Below are 24,250 nucleotides of genomic sequence, written 5' to 3' on the forward strand. Positions count from 1 at the left end.
TTTTATTGATATTGTATCTAGGTTTGTTTGGGACATTTTCTTCCCTTGTTTTCTCATATTGGTCAGATGTCAGTGGGACTCTGAGATATTGCAGATTTCCTCTATTGGCTTATAGTGTCCCTGTAGATTTCCAGTGTATCACCTCCCAGCCTTCAGTAGCCTGAAATCTTGGAGGAACTTGATAATGCAGTGCTTCCGAAGAAAGCTGCCCCTAGCCCGCTACTGGTTCCAGGGCTTGGAGCTGGCTCTCTTCAGAAAGGTTTTCACTGGGGGCCTGCTCTGAGAAGTTGGCAGTGTTGGAGGAACCCACCACCGGAGTGTGCAGGGCTACCTAGGGAAGACTCTAGCTGCCCTTCCCTGCTCTGATAAGCCACCTCTATCTGGGCCTGCTGCCCAGGCCGAGCTTCCCCTGGTGGGTGAGACTCACCCCCTGGCTCTATTTTAGTCCAAGTCTCTCAATGCCTCCCCTTCTTGAATTCTGTGTTCTGGAGCGACTGGAGATGCAGTCACCCTCTAGTCTGCCATCTTGGATCACCGCCCCCATTGCTAGTTTTTTGAGGAATTTCTATACTGCTTTTCATAGTGGTTGTGCTAATTTAAAGTACCACCAGTAGTGTACAAGCATACCTTTCCCCCTAAATCCTTGCCAGCATTTATTATTATTTGTGTTCTTTTTTAAAAAAATTTGATTCACTCTACACCATTGGGGTGCAACTTTTGTTTCTTTGGTTATACAAGAATAGAGTCTCACCTTTTGTGTGATCATACATGTACATAGGGTATTGATGTTGTCTCATTCTGTTATTTTTCCTTCCCTTCACCCACTCCCCACCCCTCTTTTTCCTCTGTAGAATCCATCCTTCCTCCATTCTTGCCTCCCCTGCACCTTCCTATTATGTATCATCATCTGCTTATCAGAGAAATCATTCAGTCCTTGGTTTTTTGGGATTGGCTTATTTCACTTAGCATGATATTCTCCAACTCCATCCACTTACCTTCAAATGTCATAATTTTAATTCTTCTTTATGACTGAATAATATTCCATTGTGTATATATACCAAAGTTTCTTTATCTATTCATCTATTGAAGGGTATCTAGGTTGGTTACACAATCTAGCTAATGTGAATTGAGCTGCTATAAACATTGATGTAGCTGCATCAGTGTAATATGCTGATTTTAAGTCCTTTGGGTATAGGCCAAGGAGTGGGATAGCTGGGTCAAATGGTCCATTCCAAGTTTTCTAAGCAATCTCCAGACTGCTTTCTAGAGTGGTTGCACCAATTTGCAACCACATCAGCAATGTATGAGCTTACCTTTTTCCCCACATCCTCACCAACATCTATTGTTGCTTGTATTCTTGGTAATCGCCATTCTAATTGGGGTGAGATGGAATCTTAGGGTAGTTTTGATTTGCATTTTTTTATTAGTAGAGATATGTTCTTGATAATTGGCATTCTAACTGGAATGAGATGGAATCTTATTGAGGTTTTGATTTGCATTTCCCTGATTGCTAGAGATGTTGAATATTTTTTCTTATATTTGTTGGGTACTCATATTTCTTTATTTGATATATTTCTATTTAGTTATCTTGTCCATTTATTCATTTATTGATTAGGTTATTTGTGGTTTTGGTGTTGAGGGTTTTTTTTTTTTTTTAAATATACATTCTCAATATTAATCCCCTGTTAGAGGAGTGGCTAGCAAAGATTTTTTTCTAATCCATAGACTCTTTCTTCATGCTTGTAATCATTTCCTTTGCTGTACAGAAGCTTTTTAATTTGATGGCATCCCACTTATTGTTTCTTGGTTTTATTTCTTGAGCTTTAGGGGTCTTGTTGATGAAGTTGGTGTCTGCACCTATGTGATGGAGTGTTGATCGTGTTTTCTTCTATCAGTTTCGTAGATTCTGGTCTAATGCCTAGGTGCTTAATCCATTTTGATGAGTTTTTTGCAGGTTGAGAGATAGAGATCTAATTTCACTCTTCCGTATATGGGTTTCCAGTTTTACCAGCACCATTTGTTAAAAAGGTTTTCTCTAACATATATTTTTGTCAACTTTGTCAAGTATCAGATGACTCTAAGAATCTGGGTTTGTCTCTGTGTCTTCTAATCTATTCCATTGGTCTTCATGTTCATTTTGATGTCAGTACCATGCCATACTCTATTACTATAATTTGAATTATATAGTAGTATAATTTGAGATTGGTTTTTGTGATACCTCCTTGTATCACTAGGAAAAAATGTTCAGAATTGCTTAGGCTATTCTAGGGGTCTCATTCTTCTAAATGAATTTAAGGACTGATTTTTCTAGTTCTTTAAAGAATGTCATGGATATTGGTATTTTGATTAAATCTGTATAATGCTTTTGGTAATATGACCATTTTTCTAGTATTAATTCTGCCTATCCAAGAGCATGGGAGGTCTTTCCATCTCCTGAGGTCTTCTTTAGTATTTTTCTTCAGTGTCCTGTAGTTTTCATTGTAGAGTTCTGTTACTTCCTTGGTTAGATTAATTCCAAGTTTTTTTATTTTTTTATTTTTTTTTTTTGTTTTTTTAGGTTATAATGAAAGGAATGGTTTTCGTGATTTCTTAGCATATTCACTGTTGGAATATAGAAAAGTCATTGATTTAAGAGTGTTAATCTTGTATCCTGCTACTTTGCAAAATTTGTCTATCAGCTCTAGAAATCTTCCTATGGAATTTTTTTTTTTTTGTATTCTAGATATAGGATTGTGTCATCAGCAAACAGTGATGTATTTTGACTTCTTTTCTGATTTATACCCTTTTAATTTCCTACTCTTATCTGATTTCTCTGACTAGAGTTTCAAGAATTATACTAAATAGCTTTCAGTTTTTCTTCATTCATTGTGATATTGGCTTTGGGTTTGTCATATATTGCCTCTGTAGTGTTGAGGCTAGTTTTTTCTATCGTTAGTTTCTCCAGCATTTTTTAACATAAATTGTTGCTGGATTTTATCAAAGGCCCTTTCAGCATCTATTGAGATGATCATAAGATTTCTTGTCCTCAATTCTATTTATGTGGTGAATTACATTTTTTGACTTATGTGTATTGAGCCAAACTTGCATCCCTGGAATGAAACTCTATTGATCATGGTGTATGATCTTCTTAATATGTTTTTATTATAGTTTGATAATATTTTATTGAGTTTTTTTGCAACTATGTTCATGCAGGATACTGGTCTATAGTTTTTTATTCTAGATATTAAACCCTATTAATTTTTATATGCTATTATGTTTGTCTCATTCAATTCAAAATATATTTTTAATTTTTCTGTGACACTTCTTCTTCAGCCTAAAATTCCAATATTTGGAACATTCCCAAATCTTTCTATTCTTAATTTATAGAATAATTTTGATACGATCTGAGACAAATTTTGCATGTCTATACTTGTAAATATTTTCAGTTTTTTATGCCCACAGTGTGCTGTTTTAATGGAAGTTCAATTTGCACTTGAAAATATTGTATATTGCTGTTGTTGGATAATCTTCTATGATACCAATTAGATCCTGTTGATTGACAATGTTGCTCAGTTCTTCTACCTCCTTACTAATTTTTCCCCTTCTTGGTTTATTGGTTTTATTGATTGCTTAGAGACAAGTGTCTACAATTCCAACTAAAATTATGCACTAGTAAATTTCCCATTTGAGTTCTATCAATGTTTACTTTGGTGAACAAAATTAACTGATCCTTGTTGTGACCTGTTGGGGTTAGAGGGTGGAATATTATAGCATGAATCATGTCTCTACAAAAATCCGTGTTTAAGTCCTAAGACTTAGTTCCTCAGATTATTAGAATATTTAAAATATCTATTAGAATATCAGAATATTTAGAGAGAAGACCTTTGAAGGGGTAGTTAACATGAAGCCACTTAGGGTTAGCACTAATTCAATTTGATTGGATGTCTTTATAAGAAGAATTAATTCAGACACACAGAGAGACACCAGAGATGGGCACATGGAAAGAAAAGACCAGGTGAGAACCCAGGAAGAAAGCAGCCATCTTTAAGCGAAAGAGAAACTTCAGAAGAAACCAAACCTACTGACACCTTGCTCTTGGTCCTGTAGTCTTCAAATCATGAGAAAAAAAAATTCTGTTGCTTAAGTCACCCAATCTGTAGTATTTTGTTATGGTAATCCTAATGCACTAATATAACTTCTTTGTCATTTTGTAATATCCCTCTTTATCCTTGGGAGTACTCACTTGTTGAAAATTGAACATCTTGTCTAGAACAGTAAGAACTGAGTTAAATAATTTTGTGCTAGGTCTTCAATCTGGGATTTGAGTTAATCATTAAGAGTTCAGTTAGGTTTATAATTTATAAATTGTAATTTATTGTTACTGTGGTTTTCCTCATTTCATAGGTTTCAAATCCCTGTAATGCAATCTGTTGTCTAATGTAAAGTTTGTTTAACCATGGAATCTCCTCTTGACCTTGATCATTTTAGTTTTCCCTTTGCAATGTGCTTCAGAGAGGATCTCTTTGCACATTCTTATTCCTCATTGATCTCAATTCCGGTTGTATTTTTCTTTACATCTTTTCCAAAACATGTTGTCTTGGTACCGGAAGGCAGTGGAGATGATAATCTTGGTTGTGCTGATTATGACTGTCCTAGGTACTGAATGCACATGTATTTGGTGTGTGACCTCAGCTTTGCTGCCCCAACCCTGAATAAAGTTGTGGGCCCAGTTTCACTCCCTGCCTGTCCTATAGGAGTAGGTTTTCTCCTGATCCTTTTGGTCACCTGCAGTGGTTTCTCATTGGCCCCCTAAGGGCAGCAATTTTTGATGTCCTTCTTTTCCCTGACACATACATTAACTCTCTCATTCTATAATACAGACAGTGGATGGGGAGAAGGGTCTCTGGGGAACTACATGCCACTTCTGTATTAACACTGTTCTTTTCCGAAGTCTGATTATTTCTGTGAGTCTGGTAGGGTTTATGGAGAAATAGCCTGCCAGAGATAGTGGAAGTCCCTAACTTCTGCAGAACCTAGAATCATCACACTGTTCTACAACCCTGCACCCAGGTTTAATCCTTTCTTTTTTTTTAAACTATTCTGGCTGAATCCTTCTTCCTGGTGTCTGGATTTACCTATCCTAAGTGAGATTGTGTCTCCTCTCTCCTGCAGGTGCCTGTTTCACCATAGAGATGAAATTTCTTATTCAACTTGTTTATTGCAATGCTCACAAGGGTTGCAGCCAGGTATGTCAGCTAAGTTTCAAGTTGATGTGAAAAAGAAAATATAAAAAATCTTTCTTACTTACATTTAGTTCTTTCTTGAGGAGAAATATATTTAGCTAATTCTGGCTTAATTTAAATAGAAGTTTTGCTAAATGAAGGTTGGATACTACTTTAAACCTTCTGATTGATAAGACCAGTAACGGGCAAACAGCAAATGGTTCTCAGCATAAGATTCATATGTTAAAATCACAAGCTGTGTCAGTGGCTCAGCTTCTGCAAAACCAGTGCCTAGGAATGCTTACAGTTCTGGTTGGCTATCAGCTATTTGGCAGAATTTACAAAGGCATAGCTTTTGAAATTCCTGAGGGGGAAGCAACCCCTCTGAGTTTGACAGAACTGCACAAGAAGAAAAAGGAAATGTTAGCTCTCTTCAGTAGCTGGTATAACCCCAAATATCAAACTACAAGATTCTCTGTCAGATACAACAAAACAAGAAATCTAGAATGGAATTAAAAATTTAGAAATAACCTTTATTGTCTTCCTAGGGTTCAATTTTAATGGTCCAGTAAGGAGAAGCAGGGATCAATTGAAATTCTTCTAACAAAAATGATCTGAAAGGAAGGAACAATCAGGGCTTTCACTTTGAATCCCATCTACTACACACTATCAAAGTGCAGATTGCAGAAAAGACATATCTGCACAAATGATAAGCCAGAGTTTTGGAGAACAGTTAAATACATTGTCTAAGACAATGTATTTTTAGCAGAATTATATTTCTTCCAATTTAACTTAGACCACCTCACATTATTCTTAAGGAAATAGATAGGTAACATGTAAGTTTTTTTCTTTTAAAGATAAAGAGAATCTAAAAGGAATCAACTAGGATTTATGCACAACTATCTCCATTTCCAAACCTCTGCAAAGATGGAAAAGGAAAAACACAAATATAATATCTTTTATAGAAGAATGATTATTCCAAGAAACAAACAAACAAAAATTATAGCAAATTATTTTCAAACTCTCAAATATGTTAAAGATAAAATGGTGAACAATAAAAAAGAATGATTAGTTCATCTAGGATCCAATGTGTCTATGTGGCAAAACAGTAAAGAAGGAAGTAGGGGAGGAAAGAAGTATAAAAAAAAAAAAAAAATCAGCAAGAGAATTAAGGTTTTCACTCCATGATCCAGATATCTCAAAACAAAAGTTGATATCATTTTTAAAATGAAAGAGAGTAGAATTAACTTTTCAACATTTTTCCCATTCTCTGGTTTAAATTCACAAATGGATACTTTCAAGAAAACCAGCAAATTTTAAGCAGGGTTTATTTGAAGAAAATCACATATAGGAATAAAATTACATAGCTGTTTAAAACCAAAGATATGGGGGAAATTATTAAAGCAGTCAAAAAAATTGCACATTACCTATGAGGAAACAATTATTCAAAAATCTCTTTCTCATTATAAACTATTGGGGTGCACAGAAGTGGTGCTAGAATTTGACAAAAAATATTTTTAAATCATTGAAGGGAAAATATAACTGCCTACAAAATAGTTCATATCCAATGAAAATATTCTTCAAAAATTGTGATGAATATATAGCATTTTCAGATTAAAAAATGAAAGAAGAATCTCTTGCCAGTAGATAGTCTCTGTAGCAAATGTTTAAAGAAGATGGAAATATTTCAAAATGAAACTTAAATATTGAAGGAAGAAGAGGATCACAAATGGCAAATATCTGAGTAAACATCAAAGCATAAAGTAAAATAAGTATCTTCAAAAGACAGCAGGCCTTGAAATATTAAGTCCACACTTTTGTTTGACTTTTCAAGTTCTTCCTTAGAATGACCTAATGCACCTCGCTCAATTTATTTCCAACTAATAATTTAAAAAAAAAAGTATAATTATTGCTAAAGATACAGCAGGAATACAGTTGGGACATTTGGGGGACATATTTAATAAAAAAAAATTATGAAAACTATACTTCTACTTCTCTGATACATTAGGTAATTTGAAGTAATGCTTCTCAACTGTTTTTTATACCAAGGAATACAAAAGAAATGTGTTTCTAATTTAAGTATGATAGATAAATATTAGTTTATAGTCTATCAATTAACAACCTGTACCTGTATAGCTCAGGAATTTCAAGGTATCAAAAAAATGTTTCCACATTCTGCTAGGAAAACTCTTTGAAAATACTTTCACTAGAAGACAATTAAAAGAAGAGACGAAAGTCAATGGCTATGGCCACAGAGCGGGAGGCAGCACGGGAATGTGGCATTGAGGCGCTGGCCTAGCCTGAGGGCTTAGCCTGAGGGCCTTGGCCTTCGTCTTCTGGCCACTGCTCCTGTGCATTGTGAGGGGCCGCAACTGCCGGGCGGAGAGTGCTGGAGAGGCTGGACGTGACCCGGGGCCCCTGGTTCTGAAGTAAATAAAGTATGCAGAAGTCGTGTTCCTGCTATAAGATCCAAAGATATGACCTTTTGGTTATGTAGAGCTCTTAAAAGCTGTTTAAGTGCATCAAATGTGCTAAGGAACCTGGAGTTAAATGGACTAGTTCTGAGAGAGAGGGATTTAACTGCTTTAACAAAGGGATTGAATAAATCAACTTTTTTTTTTAAGTTTATTTTTATTGTAAACAAATGGGATACATGTTGATTCTGTTTGTACATGGAGTAATAGCATACCATTTGCATATTCATACATTTACATAGGGTAATGATGTTTGATTCATTCCATTATTTTTTCCTTCCCCCCACCCCTCCCACCTCTCTTTTCCCTCTTTACGGTCCCTCCTTCCTCCATTCTTGCCCCCCTCCTACCCCCCATCACGTGTCATCATCCGCTTATAAGTGAGATCATTCGTCTTTTGGATTTTTGAGATTCACTTATCTCACTTAACATGATATTCTCCAATTTCATCCATTTGCCTGCAAATGCCATAATTTTATTATTCTTTATAGCTGAGTAATATTCCATTTTATATATATATATATATATATATATATATATATATATATATATATATACATACCACAGTTTCTTTATCCATTCATTAACTGAAGGGCATCTAGGTTGGTTCCACAGTCTGGTTATTGTGAATTGAGCAGCTAAGAACATTGATGTGGCTGTATCTCTGTAGTACACTGATTTTAAGTCCTTTGGGTATAGGCCAAGGAGTGGGATAGCTGGGTCAAATGGTGTTTCCATTCCAAGCTTTCTGAGGAATCTCCACACTGCTTTCCAGAGTGGCTGCACTAATTTGCAACCCCACCAGCAATGTATGAGTGTTCCTTTTTCACCACATCCTCACCAACACCTATTGTTGCTTGTGTTCTTGATAATCGCCATTCTAATTGGGGTGAGATGAAATCTTAGGGTAGTTTTGATTTGCATTTCCCTTATTACTAGGGATGTTGAACATTTTTTCATATATCTGTTGATTGCTTGTACATCTTCTACTGTGAAGTGTCTGTGTCTGTTCATTTCCTTAGCCCATTTGTTGATTGAGTTATTTGCATTCTTGGTGTAGAGTTTTTTGAGTTCTTTATAGATTCTGGAGATTAGTGCTCTATCTGAAGTATGAGTGACAAAGATATCCTCCCAATCTGTAGGCTCTCTCTTCGCATTGCTGATAGTTTCCTTTGCTGAGAGTAAGCTATTTAGTTTGAATCTATCCCGGTTGTTGATTCTTGCTTTTATTTCTTGTGCTATGGGAGTCCTGTTAAGGAAGTCTGATCCTAAGCCAACAAGGTGAAGGTTTGGACCTACTTTTTCTTCTATAAGATGCAGGGGCTCTGGTCTGATTTCAAGGTCCTTGATCCATTTAGAGTTGAGTTTTGTGCAGGGTGAGAGATAGGGGTTTAGTTTCATTCTGTTGCATATGCATTTCCAGTTTTCCCAGCACCATTTGTTGAAGAGACTATCTTTTCTCCATTGCATATTTTTGGCACCTTTGTCTCGTATGAGAAAATTGTATTTATTTGGGTTTGTGTCCATGTCCTCTATTCTGTACCATTGATCTACCTGTCTATTTTTGGTGCCAATATCATGCTGTTTTTGTTACTATTGCTTTATAGTATAGTTGAAGTTGTGGTATTCCAATACCCCCTGTTTCATTCTTCTTGCTAAGGATTACTTTAGCTATTCTGAATTTCTTTTTCTTCCAGATGAATTTCATGATTCCTTGCTCTATTTCTGTAAGGTATGTCATTGGGATTTTAATTGGAATTGCATTGAATCTGTATAGCACTTTTGGTAGTATGGCCATTTTGACAAAATTAATTCTGCCTATCCAAGAACATGGGAGATCTTTCTATCTTCTAAGGTCTTCCTCAATAACTTTCTTCAATGTTCTATAGTTTTCATTATAGAGATCTTTTACCTCTTTGGTTAGATTGATGCCCAAGTATTTTATTTTATTTTTTTTGAGGTTATTGCAAATGGAGTTGTTTTCCTCATTTCCATTTCAGATGTTTCATAGCTTGCGTATAAAAATGCTTTAGATTTATGCGTGTTGATTTTATAGCCTGCTATTTTGCTGAATTCATTGATGAGGTCCAGAAGTTTTCAGGAGGAGGTTTTTGGATCCTCTAAATATAGAATCATGTCATCCGCAAATAGTGACAGCTTAAGTTCCTCTTTTCCTATTCGTATCCCTTTGATTGCTTTGGTCTGCCTAATTGCTCTGGCTAGAGTTTCGAGGACAATGTTGAATAGAAGTGGTGAAAGAGGACATCCCTGTCTTGTTCCCATTTTTAAAGGGAATGATTTCAGTTTTTCTCCATTAAGAATGATGTTGGCCATGGGCTTACCATAAATAGCCCTTACAATGTTCAGGTATGTTCCTACTATCCCTATTTTTTCTAGTGTTTTGAGCATGAAGGGGTGTTGTATTTTGTTGAACGCTTTTTCTGCATCAATTGAAATAACGATATGATTCTTATCCTTAAGTCTATTGACATGATGGATTACGTTTATTGATTTACAAATGTTGAACCATCCTTGCATTCCAGGGATGAACCCCACTTGATTGTGGTGCACAATTTCTTAATATGTTTTTGGATATGGTTTGCCAATATTTTGTTAAGGATCTTTGCATCTATATTCATCAAGGATATTGGTCTAAAATTTTCTTTCCTTGATGTGTCTTTTCCTGGTTTGGGTATGAGGGTGATACTAGCTTCATAGAATGAGTTCAGTAGGGTACCCTCTTTTCCTATTTCCTGGGATACTTTGAGAAGTATTGGAATGAGTTCTTCTTTGAAGGTCTTGTAGAACTCGGCTGAGAATCCGCTGCTCCTGGGCTTTTCTTGGATGCTAGATTTTCAATGGCTTCTTCTTTTTCATTGCTTGATACTGATCTGTTTAAATTGTGTATGTCCTCCTGGTTCAGTTTGGGAGGAGCGTATGTGTCTAGAAATTTGTCAAAGTCTTCGGTAGTTTCTATTTTGTTGGAATACAGATTTTCAAAGTAGCTTCTCATTATGTTCTGTATCTCAGTGGTGTCTGTCATGATATTTCCTTTTGCATCATGTATTTTAGTAATTTGAGTCTTCTCTCTCCTCTTTGTTAGTGTGGCTAAGGGTTTGTCTATTTTGTTCACTTTCTCAAAGAACCAACTTTTTGTTTTGTCAATTTTTCGAATAGTTTCTTTTGTTTCAATTTCATTGATTTCAACTCTGATTTTAATTATTTCCTGTCTTCTACTACTTTTCTGTTATTCTGTCCTTCTTTTTCTATGGCTTTGAGCTGTAATGTTAGGTCATTTAGTTACTCACTTTTCATTCTTTTCTGGAATGCGCTTCATGCAACAAATTTTCCTCTTAGTAACGCTTTCATAGTGTCCCAGAGATTTTGATATGTTGAATCATCGTTCTCATTGACCTGTAAGAATTTTTTAATCTCACCCCTGATGTTTTATGTTATCCATGTTTCATTCAGTAGCATATTATTTAGTCTCCAGGTGTTGGAGTAATTTCCCTTTTTAATTTAGTCATTGATTTCTATTCTCAATCCATTATGATCTGATAGAACACAAGGCAGTATCTCTATTTTTTTGCATTTCCTAAGGGCTGCTTTGTGGCATAACATATGGTCTATTTTCGAGAAGGTTCCATGTGCTGCTGAAAAGAAAATCCGCTCCTTGATGGATGGAATATTCTATATATGTCTATTAAGTCTAGGTTATTGTTTGTGTTATTGAGTTCTATGGTTTCTTTGGTTGGATTTTGTTTGGAAGATCTATCTAGTGGTGAGAGAGGTGTGTTAAAGTCACCCAGAATTATTGTGTTGTGGTCTCTGTGATCCCTGAAATTGAGAAGGATTTGTTTGATGTACAGGGATGCACCATTGTTTGGAGCATAAATATTTACTATGGTTATGTCTTCCTGATTTATGGTTCCCTTAAGCAGTATGAAATGTCCTTCTTTATCCCTTCTGACTAACTTTCGCTTGAAGTCCACTTTATCTGATAGAAGGATGGAAACCCCCGCTTTTTTACTGAGTCCATGTGTGTGGTAGGTTTTTTCCCATTCTTTCACCTTTAGTCTGTGAATGTCTTTTTCTGTGAGATGAGTCTCTTGCAGGCAGCATATTGTTGGGTCTTTCTTTTTAATCCATTCTGACAGTCTATGCCTTTTGATTGATGAGTTTAGGCCATTAACGTTCAGGGTTATTATTGAGATATGATTTGTATTCCCAGTCATTTCGTTTATTTTTGTTTTTTTAAGTTGGCTTGGTTTCTCCTTTGAGTGGTTTTTCTCTAAGGTAGTTCCTCCCTTTGCTGAACTCCATTGTTGTTTTTCATTTCCTCCTCACAGAATATTTTGTTGAGAACATTCTGCAGTGCAGGTTTTCTATTTGTAAATTCTTTTAACTTTTGTTTATCATGGAAGGATTTTATTTCATCTTCAAATCTGAAGGTTAGTTTTGCTGGATATAGGATTCTTGGTTGGCAACCATGTTCTTTCAGAGCTTGAAATATGTTGTTCCAGGCCGTTCTAGCTTTTAGAGTCTGGGTTGAGAAGTTGGCTGCTATCAGTATTGGTCTCTCCCTATATGTAATCTGATGCTTTTCTCTCGTGGCCTTGAAAATACTATCTTTATTTTGAATGTTAGGCATTTTCATTATAATGTGCCTTGGTGTGGAGCTATTATGATTTTGTATTTGGTGTTCTGTTAGCCTCTTGTATTTGATTTTCCATTTCATTCTTCAGGTTTGGGAAATTTTCTTTTTTTTTTTATTGTAAACAAATGGGATACATGTTGTTTCTCTGCCTGTACATGGCGTAAAGGCATACCATTTGTGTAATCATAAATTTACATAGGGTAATATTTGATTCATTCTGCCATTTTTTCCCTTCTCCCCCACCCCTCCCACCCCTCCACTCCCTCTATACAGTCCTTTCTTCCTCCATTCCTGCCCCCCTCCCTAAACCCAACTCCAACCCCAACACTAACCCCTCCCACCCCCCATTATGTGTCATCATCCACTTATTAGCGATATCATTCTTCCTTTGGTTTTTTGAGATTGGCTTATCTCACTTAGCATGATATTCTCCAGTTTCATCCATTTGCCTACAAATGCCATAATTTTATCATTCTTTATGGTAGAGTAATATTCCATTGTATATATATACCACAGTTTCTTTATCCATTTATCAATTGAAGGACATCTAGGTTGGTTCCACAATCTGGCTATTGTGAACTGAGCAGCTATGAACATTGATGTGGCTGTATCTCTGTAATATGCTGATTTAAGTCCTTTGGGTATAGGCCGAGGAGTGGGATAGCTGGGTCAAATGGTGGTTCCACTCCAAGTTTTCTAAGGAGTCTCCAAACCGCTTTCCAGAGTGGCTGCACTACTTTGCAGCCCCACCAGCAATGTATGAGTGTATCTTTCTCCCCACATCCTCATGAACACCTGTTGTTACTTGTATTCTTGATAATCGCCATTCTAATTGGGGTGAGATGGAATCTTAGGGTGGTTTTGATTTGCATTTCTCTTATTACTAGAGATGTTGAACATTTTTCCATATGTTTGTTGATTGCTTGTAGATCTTCTGTGAAGTGTCTATTCATTTCCTCAGCCCATTTGTCGATTGGATTATTTGCATTCTTGGTGTAGAGTTTTTTGAGTTCTTTATAGATTCTGGAGATTAGTGCTCTATCTGAAGTATGATTGGCAAAGATATTCTCCCACTCTGTAGGCTCTTTCTTCACATTGCTGATAGTTTCCTTTGCTGAGAGAAAACTTTTTAGTTTGAATCTATCCCAGTTATTAATTCTAGTTTTTCTTTCTTGTGCTATGGGAGTCCTGTTGAGGAAGTCTGGTCCTAAGCCGACATGTTGAAGATCTGGACCTACTTTTTCTTCTATAAGATGCAAGGTCTCTGGTCTGATTCCGAGATCCTTAATCCATTTTGAGTTTAGTTTCATGCATGGTGAGAGATACGAGTTTAGTTTCATTCTGTTACATGTGGATTTCCAATTCTCCCAGCACCATTTGTTGAAGAGGCGATCTTTTCTCCATTGCATATTTCTGGCACCTTTGTGTAATATGAGAAAATTGTATTTATTTGGGTTTGTGTCCGTGTCCTCTATTCTGTACCATTGATCCACCTTTCTATTTTGGTACCAATACCATGCCCTTTTTGTTACTATTGCTTTGTAGTAGAGTTGAAGATCTGGTATTGTGATACCTCCTGCTTTATTCTTTCTGCCAAGGATTGCTTTAGCTATTCTGGGTTTTTTATTCTTCCAGATGAATTTCATAATTTCTTGCTCTATTTCTATGAGGTACATCATTGGGATTTTAATTGGAATTGCCTTGAATCTGTATAGCACTTTTGGTAGTATGGCCATTTTGACAATATTAATTCTGCCTATCCAAGAACATGGGAGATCTTTCCATTTTCTAAGGTTTTCTTTAATTTCTTTCGTTAGTGTTCTGTAGTTCTCATTGTAGAGGTCTTTCACCTCTTTTGTGAGATTGATTCCCAAGTATTTATTTTTTTCAATGCTATTGTGAATGGGGTAGTTTTCCTAATTTCTCTTTCTGAAGATTCATCACTTATGTATAAAAATGCCTTAGATTTATGTGCATTGATCTTATATCCCGCTACTTTACTGAATTCACTTATGAGATCTAAAAGTTTTCTGGTGGAATTTCCTGGTTCCTCTAAGTATACAATCATATCATCAGCAAATAGGGATAGTTTGAGTTCTTCTTTTCCTATTCGTATCCCTTTAATTTCCTTGGTCTGTCTAATTGCTCTGGCTAGAGTCTCAAGGACGATATTGAATAGAAGTGGTGAAAGAGGGCATCCCTGCCTTGTTCCAGGTTTTAGAGGGAATGCTTTCAGTTTTTCACCATTTAGAATGATATTAGCCATGGGCTTAGCATAGATGGCCTTTACAATGTTAAGGAATGTTCCCACTATCCCTATTTTTTCTAGTGTTTTGAGCATGAAGGGGTGCTGTATTTTATCAAATGCTTTTTCTGCATCTATCAAAATAATCATGTGATTCTTGACTTTAAGTCTATTGATATGGTGAATGACATTTATTGATTTCCTGATGTTGAACCAACCTTGCATCCCTGGGATGAAACCCACTTGATCATGGTGCACTATCTTTTTAATATGTTATTGTATGCAATTTGCTAAAATTTTGTTGAGAATTTTTGCGTTGTGTTCATTAAGGATATTGGTCTGAAATTTTCTTTCCTCAATGTGTCTCTGTCTGGTTTAGGTATCAGGGTAATATTGGCTTCATAGAATGAGTTTGGGAGGGTTCACTCCTCTTCTATTTTCTGGAATACTTTGAGAAGTATTGGAATGAGCTCTTCTTTAAAGGTTTTGTAGAACTCGGCTGAGAACCCATCTTGTCCTGGACTTTTCTTTGTTGGTAGGCTTTTGATGACTTCTTCTATTTCATTACTTGAAATTGGTCTATTTAAATTGTGTATGTCCTCCTCGTTCAGTTTAGGCAATTCATATGTCTCTAGAAACCTGTTGATGTCTTCGAAATTTTCTATTTTGTTGGAGTATAGATTTCAAAATAGCTTCTAATTATGTTTTGTATTTCAGTCGTGTCTGTTGTGATATTTCCTTGTTCATTCCGAATTTTAGTAATTTGGGTTTTCTCTCGTCTTCTCTTTGTTAGTGTGGCTAAAGGTTTATCAATTTTGTTTATTTTTTCGAAGAACCAACTATTCATTTTGTCAATTTTTTGTATTGTTTCTTTTGTTTCAATTTCATTGATTTCAGCTCTGAGTTTAACTATTTCCTGTCTTCTACTACTTTTGGTGTTGGTCTGTTCTTCTTTTTCTAGGGCTTTGAGCTGTAGTGTTAGGTCGTTTATTTTTTGAGTTTTACTTCTTTTATTAAATGCGCTCCATGAAATAAATTTTCCTCTAAGTACTGCTTTCATAGTGTCCCAGAGATTTTGATATGTTTCTTTGTTCTTGTTTACCTCTAAGAATTTTTAATTTCCTTCCTAATATCTTCTGTTATCCATTCATCATATAATAGCATATTGTTTAATCTCCAGGTGTTGGAGTAGTTTTTGTTTTTTATTCTTTCATTAATTTGTAACTTCAATCCATTATGATCTGATAGAATACAAGGTAGTGTCTCTATCTTCTTGTATTTGTTGACATTAGCTTTGTGGCATAATATATGGTCTATTTTAGAGAAGGATCCATGTGCTGCTGAGAAGAAAGTGTATTTGCTCTTGGTTGGATGGTATATTCTATAAATGTCTGTTAAGTCTAAATTATTGATTGTGTTATTGAGATCTATGGTTTCTTTGTTCAATTTTTGTTTGGAAGATCTGTCCAGTGGTGAGAGAGGCGTGTTAAAATCACCTAGTATTATTGTGTTATGGTCTATTTGGTTTCTAAAATTGAGAAGGATTTGTTTAACATACATGGATGAGCCACTGTTTGGTGCATAGATGTTTATGATTGTTATATCTTGCTGATTTATGCTTCCCTTAAGCAGTATGAAATGTCCTTCTTTATCTCTTCAGACTAACATTGCCTTGAAGTCCACATTATTTGAAATGAGGATGGATACTCCAGCGTTTTTGCTGTGTCCACGTGCATGGTATGTTTTTCCCATCCTTTCACCTTTAGTCTATGGGTATCTCTTTCTATGAGGTGAGTCTCTTGCAGGCAACATATTGTTGAATCTTTCTTTTAATCCAATCTGCCAGTCTATGTCTTTTGATTGATGAATTCAGGCCATTAACATTCAGGGTTATTATTGAGATATAATTTGTATTCCCAGTCATTTGGTTCATATTTAAAATTTTTGACACATCTTGGTTCCTCCTTTATTTGACAGTTCCTTTAGGATAATTCCTCCCTTTGCTGATTTGCTTCTTTGTTTTTTATCTCTTCCTCATGAAATATTTTGCTGAGAATGTTCTGTAATGCTGGCTTTCTTTTGTAAATTCTTTTAGCTTTTGTTTATCATGGAATGATTTTATTTCATCGTCAAATTTGAAGGTAAGTTTTGCTGGGTATAAGATTCTTGGTTGGCATCCATTTTCTTTCAGAGCTTGAAAAATGTTGTTCCAGGCCCTTCTAGCTTTTAGGGTCTGAATTGAAAAATCTGCTGATATCTGTGTTGGTTTCCCCCTGAATGTAATTTGATTCTTTTCTCTCACAGCCTTCAAAATTCTGTCTTTATTTTGTATGTTAGGTATTTTCATTATAATGTGCCTTGGTGTGGGTCTGTTGTAATTTTGTGTATTTGGAGTTGTATAAGCCTCTTGTCCTTGATTTTCCATTTCATTCTTCAGATTTGGGAAATTTTCTGATATTATTTCATTGAATAGATTGTTCATTCCTTTGGTTTGTTTCTCTAAGCCTTCCTCAATCCCAATAATTCTCAAATTTGGCCTTTTCATGATATCCCATAGTTCTTGGAGATTCTGTTCATGATTTCTTACCATCTTCTCTGTTTGTTCAACTTTGTTTTCGAGGTTAAATATTTTGTCTTCAATATCTGAAGTTCTGTCTTCCAGCTGTTCTATCCTATTGGTTATGCTTTCTATGGAGTTCTTAATTTGGTTTATTGTTTTCTTCATTTCAAGGATTTCTCTTTGGTTTTTTTTCAATATCTCTAACTCTTTATTGAAATGGTCTTTTGCTTCCTGTATTTGCTCTTTTAACTGTCGATTGGTGCAATCATTCAATGCCTGCATTTGCTCTTTCATCTCATCATTCAATGACTGCATTTGCTCTTTCATCTCATCGTTTGCTTCCCTAATCATTTTAATTATGTACATTCTGAACTCCCTTTCTGTCATTTCTTCTGCCATGCTGTCGTTGGATTTTATTGATGTAATATCTAGATTTGTTTGGGGCATTTTTTCCCCTTGTTTTCTCATATTGTTCAGGAATCAGTGGGTCATTAAGATATTGCAGATTTCCTCTATCGACTTATAATGTCCCTGAATATTGCTAGTATATCCCCTCTTATCCTTCACTAGCCTGAAGTCTTGGAGGAAGTTGATAATGCAGAGCTCCACGAAGAAGCTGCCTCTCTAGGGGTGGTGACTTTCAGGTGGTGTATATTCCCTGCTAGTGGGCAGAGGTGCCTCCACTTGTTGACCAATGGTCATCCAATGGGGAACTAGGCTGTGGACTGAGGCAAGTCCTGTTTGTGCCTGTGTCTCTGGTTTTACCGTCCCTGTGGGAAAACCTCCCCCGGCAGGGAAGACTCACTCGGTGAGGACGTCTCGTTGGTCAGTTGCCCTCCTAGAGGTTCCCCTCAATCTACAACTACCTCCTGGGCTGGGCTGTCTTCATCTGCAACGTTCCCAGGGGCCCAGACCTACCTCCTCGGCCTGGGAGCCTCATCCTTCGCAGGCGAGTCTCTTAGGCTGCCTCTCCCAGAGAATCTGCCCGCAGTCCTGGAAACTTTGCTCCGCCCCTAGGCGTGTCTCTGTGCGACTCTTCCAGCAAGAAGCCACCTAGCTCCTGGGACCCTGCTCTGCACCTAATCGCCTGGTTATGCGGACCCTCCTCTGAACTGCCACCTGGAGCCCCATACAATAGCTCTGATACCCAGAGACCCGCCACACACCTCCTCCTCCGGACAGTGGCCCGGTTTCTGACGCAGTCACTAGGAGTCCAAGCACCTCACTTCGCATCTCCTCCTCCCGCCAACCGCCCGTAGCCCTAGGCAGTCACTCCAAGTCCAAGTGACCCGCCCTGTTCCTCCTCCTCCTCCTCGGGGTAGCCCCCCCCGGGTGTTCAGGAGCGGTGGCTCTGAGACCAAGTGACCCACCGCACTCCTCCTCCAGGCAGGCCACCGGTGTTCAGGAGCGGTCGCTTTTAGTCCAATCAACTCGCCACTCGCTTCCTCCTCTGGCAACCGCCTGTGGTTCTGATGCAGTCACTCCTAGACCAAGCGACCCACCGCGCTCCTCCTCCAGCAACCCCCAGGTGTTCAGAAGCAGTCGCTCTGAGTTCAAACAGCTCGCCACGCAGCTCCTCCTCAGGCAGCCGCCCGGAGCCCCAGTGGTTGCTCCGAGTCCAAGCGCTGTGCTGAGCCGCCTCCTCTACGATGATCCCAGTTGTCCGTGTTTACCGCTCCCGGCGGCTTTGAGTTGGTACCAAGCCTCTCACTCTCTCCTCTTTTGAATCCTGCATCCTGGAGCAACGTGAAATGCAGCCGCCCTCTAGTCTGCCATCTTGAAAACCTCCGGGAAATTTTCTGATATTATTTCATCAAATAGGTTGTTCATTTCTTTGGTTTGTATCTCTGTGCCTTCCTCAATCCCAATAATTCTTAAATTTGGTCTTTTCATGATGTCCCATAGTTCTTGGAGATTCTGTTCATGACTTCTTACCATCTTCTCTGTTTGGGCAACTTTATTTTCAAGATTAAATATTTTGTCTTCATTGTCTGAAGTTCTGTCTTCCAAGTGGTCTAGTCTTTTGGTGATGCTTTCCATTGAGTTTTTTATTTGGTTTATTATCTCCTTCATTTCAAGGATTTCCATTTGGTTGTTTTTGAGAATCCCTATCTCTTTGTTGAAATGACCTTTTGCTTCCTGCAGGTGCTCTTTCAGCTTATTGGTATTATCATTCATTGCCTGCATTTGCTCTTATCTCATCCCTTGCTTCGTGAATCATCTTAATCATGTATAATCTGAAGTTCTTTTCTGACATTTCTTCTATCATACTGTCATTGGACTCTATTAATATAGAATCTAGATTTGTTTGGATCATTTTCTTCCCTTGTCTTTTCATTTTGTTCATGTATTTTCCCCTCTAGCAGTGCAGATCTGGGGTATTGCAGATTTCCCCCTACAGGCTTATAGTGGTCCTATAGGTTTCCAAAACCCTTTCTTTTTTTTTTATTATTATTTATTTTTTTTATTATTGTACACAAATGGGATACATGTTGTTTCTCTGTTTGTACATGGCGTAAAGGCATACCATTTGTGTAATCATAAATTTACATAGGGTAATGTTTGATTCATTCTGCCATTTTTTCCCTTCCCCCCACCCCTCCCACCCCTCCCCTCCCTCTATACAGTCCTTCCTTCCTCCATTCTTGCCCCCCTCCCTAAACCTAACTCTAACCCTAACACTAACTCTTCCCACCCCCCCATTATGTGTCATCATCCACTTATTAGCGATATCATTCTTCCTTTGGTTTTTTGAGATTGGCTTATCTCACTTAGCATGATATTCTCCAATTTCGACCATTTGCCTGCAAATGCCATAATTTTTTCATTCTTTATGGCAGAGTAATATTCCATTGTATATATATGCCACAGTTTCTTTAACCATTCATCAATTGAAGGACATCTAGGTTGGTTCCACAATCTGGCTATTGTGAACTGAGCAGCTATGAACATTGATGTGGCTGTATCTCTGTAATATGCTGATTTTAAATCCTTTGGGTATAGGCCAAGGAGTGGGATAGCTGGGTCAAATGGTGGTTCCACTCCAAGTTTTCTAAGGAGTCTCCAAACTGCTTTCCAGAGTGGCTGCACTAATTTGCAGCCCCACCAGCAATGTATGAGTGTACCTTTCTCCCCACATCCTCGCCAACACCTGTTGTTGCTTGTATTCTTGATAATCGCCATTCTAATTGGGGTGAGATGGAATCTTAGGGTGGTTTTGATTTGCATTTCTCTTATTACTAGAGATGTTGAACATTTTTCCATATGTTTGTTGATTGCTTATAGATCTTCTTCTGTGAAGTGTCTATTCATTTCCTTAGCCCATTTGTCGATTGGATTCCAAAACCCTTTCTTTAAGGGGAGATCAATATTAGCAGTGCCCAAATCAGACACTATGCAATCCTAGACCACATAGCCCCTATAGGGACAATAACAAAATTGTCATAGTAAACAAAATGAGTTCAAATATTATCTTTGGTAAAACAAACAGGTTTGCAATAAGATCTGCAGTCTAATGGAGAAGAAAGAGGATGCAGAGGGATGTAGAATGTGGCTGTTAATGGGATAAGAAAAGAATGTACAGAAATTCTAGAAAATAGAAAGGGTGAGAGTGTAATCAAAAGAAATTGGATATTAGCATGCAAAAAATGGACAAAGAGATTCTGAGGGAACAGGTAAACAAAAGGAAAAGAGCAAGAAAAGTAAAGAAATAAAAACTTAATTTTTTTTTAAAAAGGAGAGAAAAGAAAATCTACAGTATAACAGTTATATACTATTAAAACCTCCCAGAGTTCAGTAGCCTGATGCATGAGAGGTACCTGACAATGAGCTTCCAGTCTCCAGCAGGCGTCTCAGTATAGGATTTACCCCACCCAAAGATCAGAGCTATGGCTTCCAGGATTATCCAAGATGGCTGCTCTGGCTTCAAAATGTGTTGGAAAATGTGAAGCTGCAGCTCAGGTGTGGACGTGGTCAGCTGGAGGTCCTGGAGGCAGGATGCGGTTGGTCTGGCAGGGGACATGGAGGTCCGGTGTGGTTGTGGGATTCTGGATGCCGGGTGCAATCAGTCAGTCTGGGGTCCTGGTGATAGGGCGCAGTCAGTTGATCTTGGGGTCCTGGCGGCAGGGAGCAGTCAGTCGATGTGAGGGCCCCAGAGGCAGGGAGTGATTGATCGGGCTGAGGTATACTGGAGACGGGGCTCAGTCAGTCCCGCCAGGGGTCCTATGGGGCCTGGTGTTGTCTCAAAATGGCGGCAGCCACATGTAATCAAACCTGCAGTTACTGTAACAGTGAACTTCCAGGCAACAGCAGGCAGCTGGATGCTCCACTGGCGGTCAGCAATTAGTTTGCTGACTGTTGTCAGATGATCGGAAGGTGAACCTCGTGCGTTGGGTGATGGATAGGTGTAAGGCAGGCGATGGACAGGCGAGAGGCAGGCAAATGGCAGATGATAGGCACCTGACAGTGAACAATCTGCACTCAAAAAAGGCGTCAATATGCTGGAAGACTGCAGGTCATCACAGCAGACAAATGGGGTAAACACCAGGGGATCGATAAGTAGCAAAAACTGCCTCATGGAGAAACAGATATTCTCTGCTTGAAACCAGAGTTATGGAGTGACAAGGAATGCAGCCTCCCTCTAGTCCGCCATCTTCAAGTGTACAATTTTTAAAGAAGAGACCTTCTTGGATCCCACATGGTCTCTAGGTCTCTAGGTCCTTCAGGGAGCCTGCGGCCTCTTTCTAAGGCATGTAGTCTCACTTCAAGAAATCCTCTTGCTCCATCTAGCATGTCTCCTCCTCCAGGTTCTTGACAAGAACCTGGAACTCTGGGCTGGGAACTGACTCTGGTCGCCACCAAGGGAGTCGCGCAGTCTGTTGGGGAACCACCACCCGCGCTCACGCTATACCAATAAATCAACTTCTTTGGTGCACCTGTCTCTTGCAAACTGTCCAATTGGAGATGGAGGTTTAGAAATTATTTGTCAAGCTATAAAGACGTCTGTCACTCTTAAGACAGTCAATTTCACTGGCTGGATTCTGACATGGCAGGGAGCAGATCACATGGCCAAGATCTTAAAGTATCAGACCATGAGAAGGCATGAAGAAACCTGGGCTGAGAGTCTTGGATATAGGAGACCAAATCTTGACTGCATGGCTGGCTTAAGGCGCATCACATTGAATTGCAACTTTCTCATTGGTGACCTGGGGGCACGTGCTTTTGCAGACTCTCCTAGTGAGGATTTATGACTTAGAGCTCTTGACCTGCAGCAGTGTTGCCTCACTAATGAAGGAGCCAAAGCTTTACTAGAGGCCCTTGAAACCAGTAGAACTCTGGTCATTCTGGATATAAGAAAAAATTCACTCATTGATCATTCTATGATGAAAGCAGTTATCAAAAAAGTTCTTCAGAATGGAAGGAGTGCTAAGTCAGAGTACCAGTGGATAACTTCTCCATCAGTGAGGGAACCATCTAAAACTTCTAAACAGAAAAAGAGAACTATAATTCTGGGGAGTAGTCAAAAAGGAAAAGCTACTATTAGAATTGGGTTGGCTACAAAGAAACCTGTGAATAGTGGAAGAAAACACAGCCTTTGTAAAGAATATGCTTCTGAACCTCCACCTCCTGGTGTGTCTGGTTTCTTGCCATGGCGTACTGCAGAACGTGCAAAAAGGAACAGGGGTTTTTCCATTAATCAAAACTCGTGATATATCTAATCAGCTACAGCAATCTGATTTTCCTGTGACTGTGACAGTAGAGAGTCCTTCATCCACAGAAATTGAAGAGGTTGATGATTCTTCAGAAAGTGTTCATGAAATGCCTGAGGAAACTAGTTTAAAACAAGCATTACAGGGAAAACTGGAGGAATGCCTAAAGCAGTTAAAAGAGGAAAGAGTATTAAGGTTTAAAGCTGATGAACGAGTTAGTGAGCTGGAACATGAAAATGCCCAGTTAAGAAATATAAATCTCACTTTGAAGCCCTTCATACACAGTCATTGGCAAGCATGATTCTGGATAATGAAGGTGTTTTGGGCAGTATTGAGAATTCTTTTCAGAAGTTTCATGCTTTCTTGGATCTCCTTAAAGATACTGGTCTTGGGCAACTTGCCACAATGGCTGGTATAGACCAGTCAGATTTTAATTTATTAGGTCATCCCCAGATGAATTCTAGTATTAGCAGTGCACCTAAAGAAAAGAAGGCACTTGAAGAAGAAAAAACAGATCCAAAGCAGAATGCCCTAGGACAAATGCAAAATATCCAAGTTTCTATTTGTATGCAGTCAGCTTACAATGAAGGAACACCAATGAAGTTTCAGAAAATCACAGGTGATGCTAGAATTCCTTTGCCTCTCAACTCCTTCCATGTCCCAGTTTCTACTCAGGAGGCCCCAGGAACTTCCAAAGACAACCTGGGAGACCCAGTCCCTGAGCAGCAGCAGGAATCTTTGGAAGGATTCATGGCAAGAACATGTTCTCCTTTAGCAGATAGGATTTCAGGAACTGGAAATCAGAGAGAAGAAGAGGAGTTATCTAGAAATAGCAGATCACCCTCAGAGAAAATGACCCAAACAGGTGAATATACCAAAAAACACTTTGCTAAGAAACAACCTGAGAAGGACCTGCATTCCTACTCTGACTCCTTTACAAATCAGAAAAGCAAAGGAATTGGGGAAAATAAGTCTTTGGTTCATGAGTCAATTAAAAGTGAGTCTTCAAAAAACTGTTTCTGTCAAGAAAGAAAGTAGAATAGTGACTGTTTCATCCAACACAAATAAAAGTAAACCCAATCCACTAGAACATTCTGAAAGTGATACACTTGGATCTGATTTTGAAATTCAGGAAAGCATCCATTCTCTATCACGCTTGACCTAGGTCTAAACCTTCTGAAATTTTGTTTTTGCCTTCAAATTTTAATAAAATTTCTTATGTTTAAAAAAAAAAACTTAAAAGAATTAGAAACTATGGGAAGGCTGAAGCAGGAGGATCGCTAGCCTCAATAATGGGGAGGCACTGAGCAACTCAGTGAGACCCTGTTTCTAAATAAAATAGAATGTGACTCAGTGGTTGAGTGCCCCTGAGTTCAATCCCTGGTACTCAAAAAGAAAAAAAAAA

At 38.1% G+C, this 24,250-nt stretch overlaps 1 protein-coding gene across 1 annotated transcript in view; it reads left to right on the forward strand.

Moving 5' to 3' along the window:
* Positions 1-7,612: 7,612 nt before the first annotated feature.
* LOC124982780 (centrosomal protein of 78 kDa-like) overlaps positions 7,613-24,250 on the forward strand; it is a gene marked incomplete at its 5' end in the record, with an annotated part of 45,245 nt that continues 28,607 nt past the window's right edge. The window contains 4 exon segments of the mRNA XM_047549703.1: positions 7,613-7,801; positions 22,048-22,821; positions 22,823-23,108; positions 23,111-23,842. Coding sequence (XP_047405659.1) covers positions 7,613-7,801; positions 22,048-22,821; positions 22,823-23,108; positions 23,111-23,842 — 1,981 coding nt within the window.

The sequence above is a fragment of the Sciurus carolinensis genome, chromosome 4 (genome assembly GCF_902686445.1).
Source record: "Sciurus carolinensis chromosome 4, mSciCar1.2, whole genome shotgun sequence".
NCBI classification, from domain to species: Eukaryota; Metazoa; Chordata; class Mammalia; order Rodentia; family Sciuridae; genus Sciurus; species Sciurus carolinensis.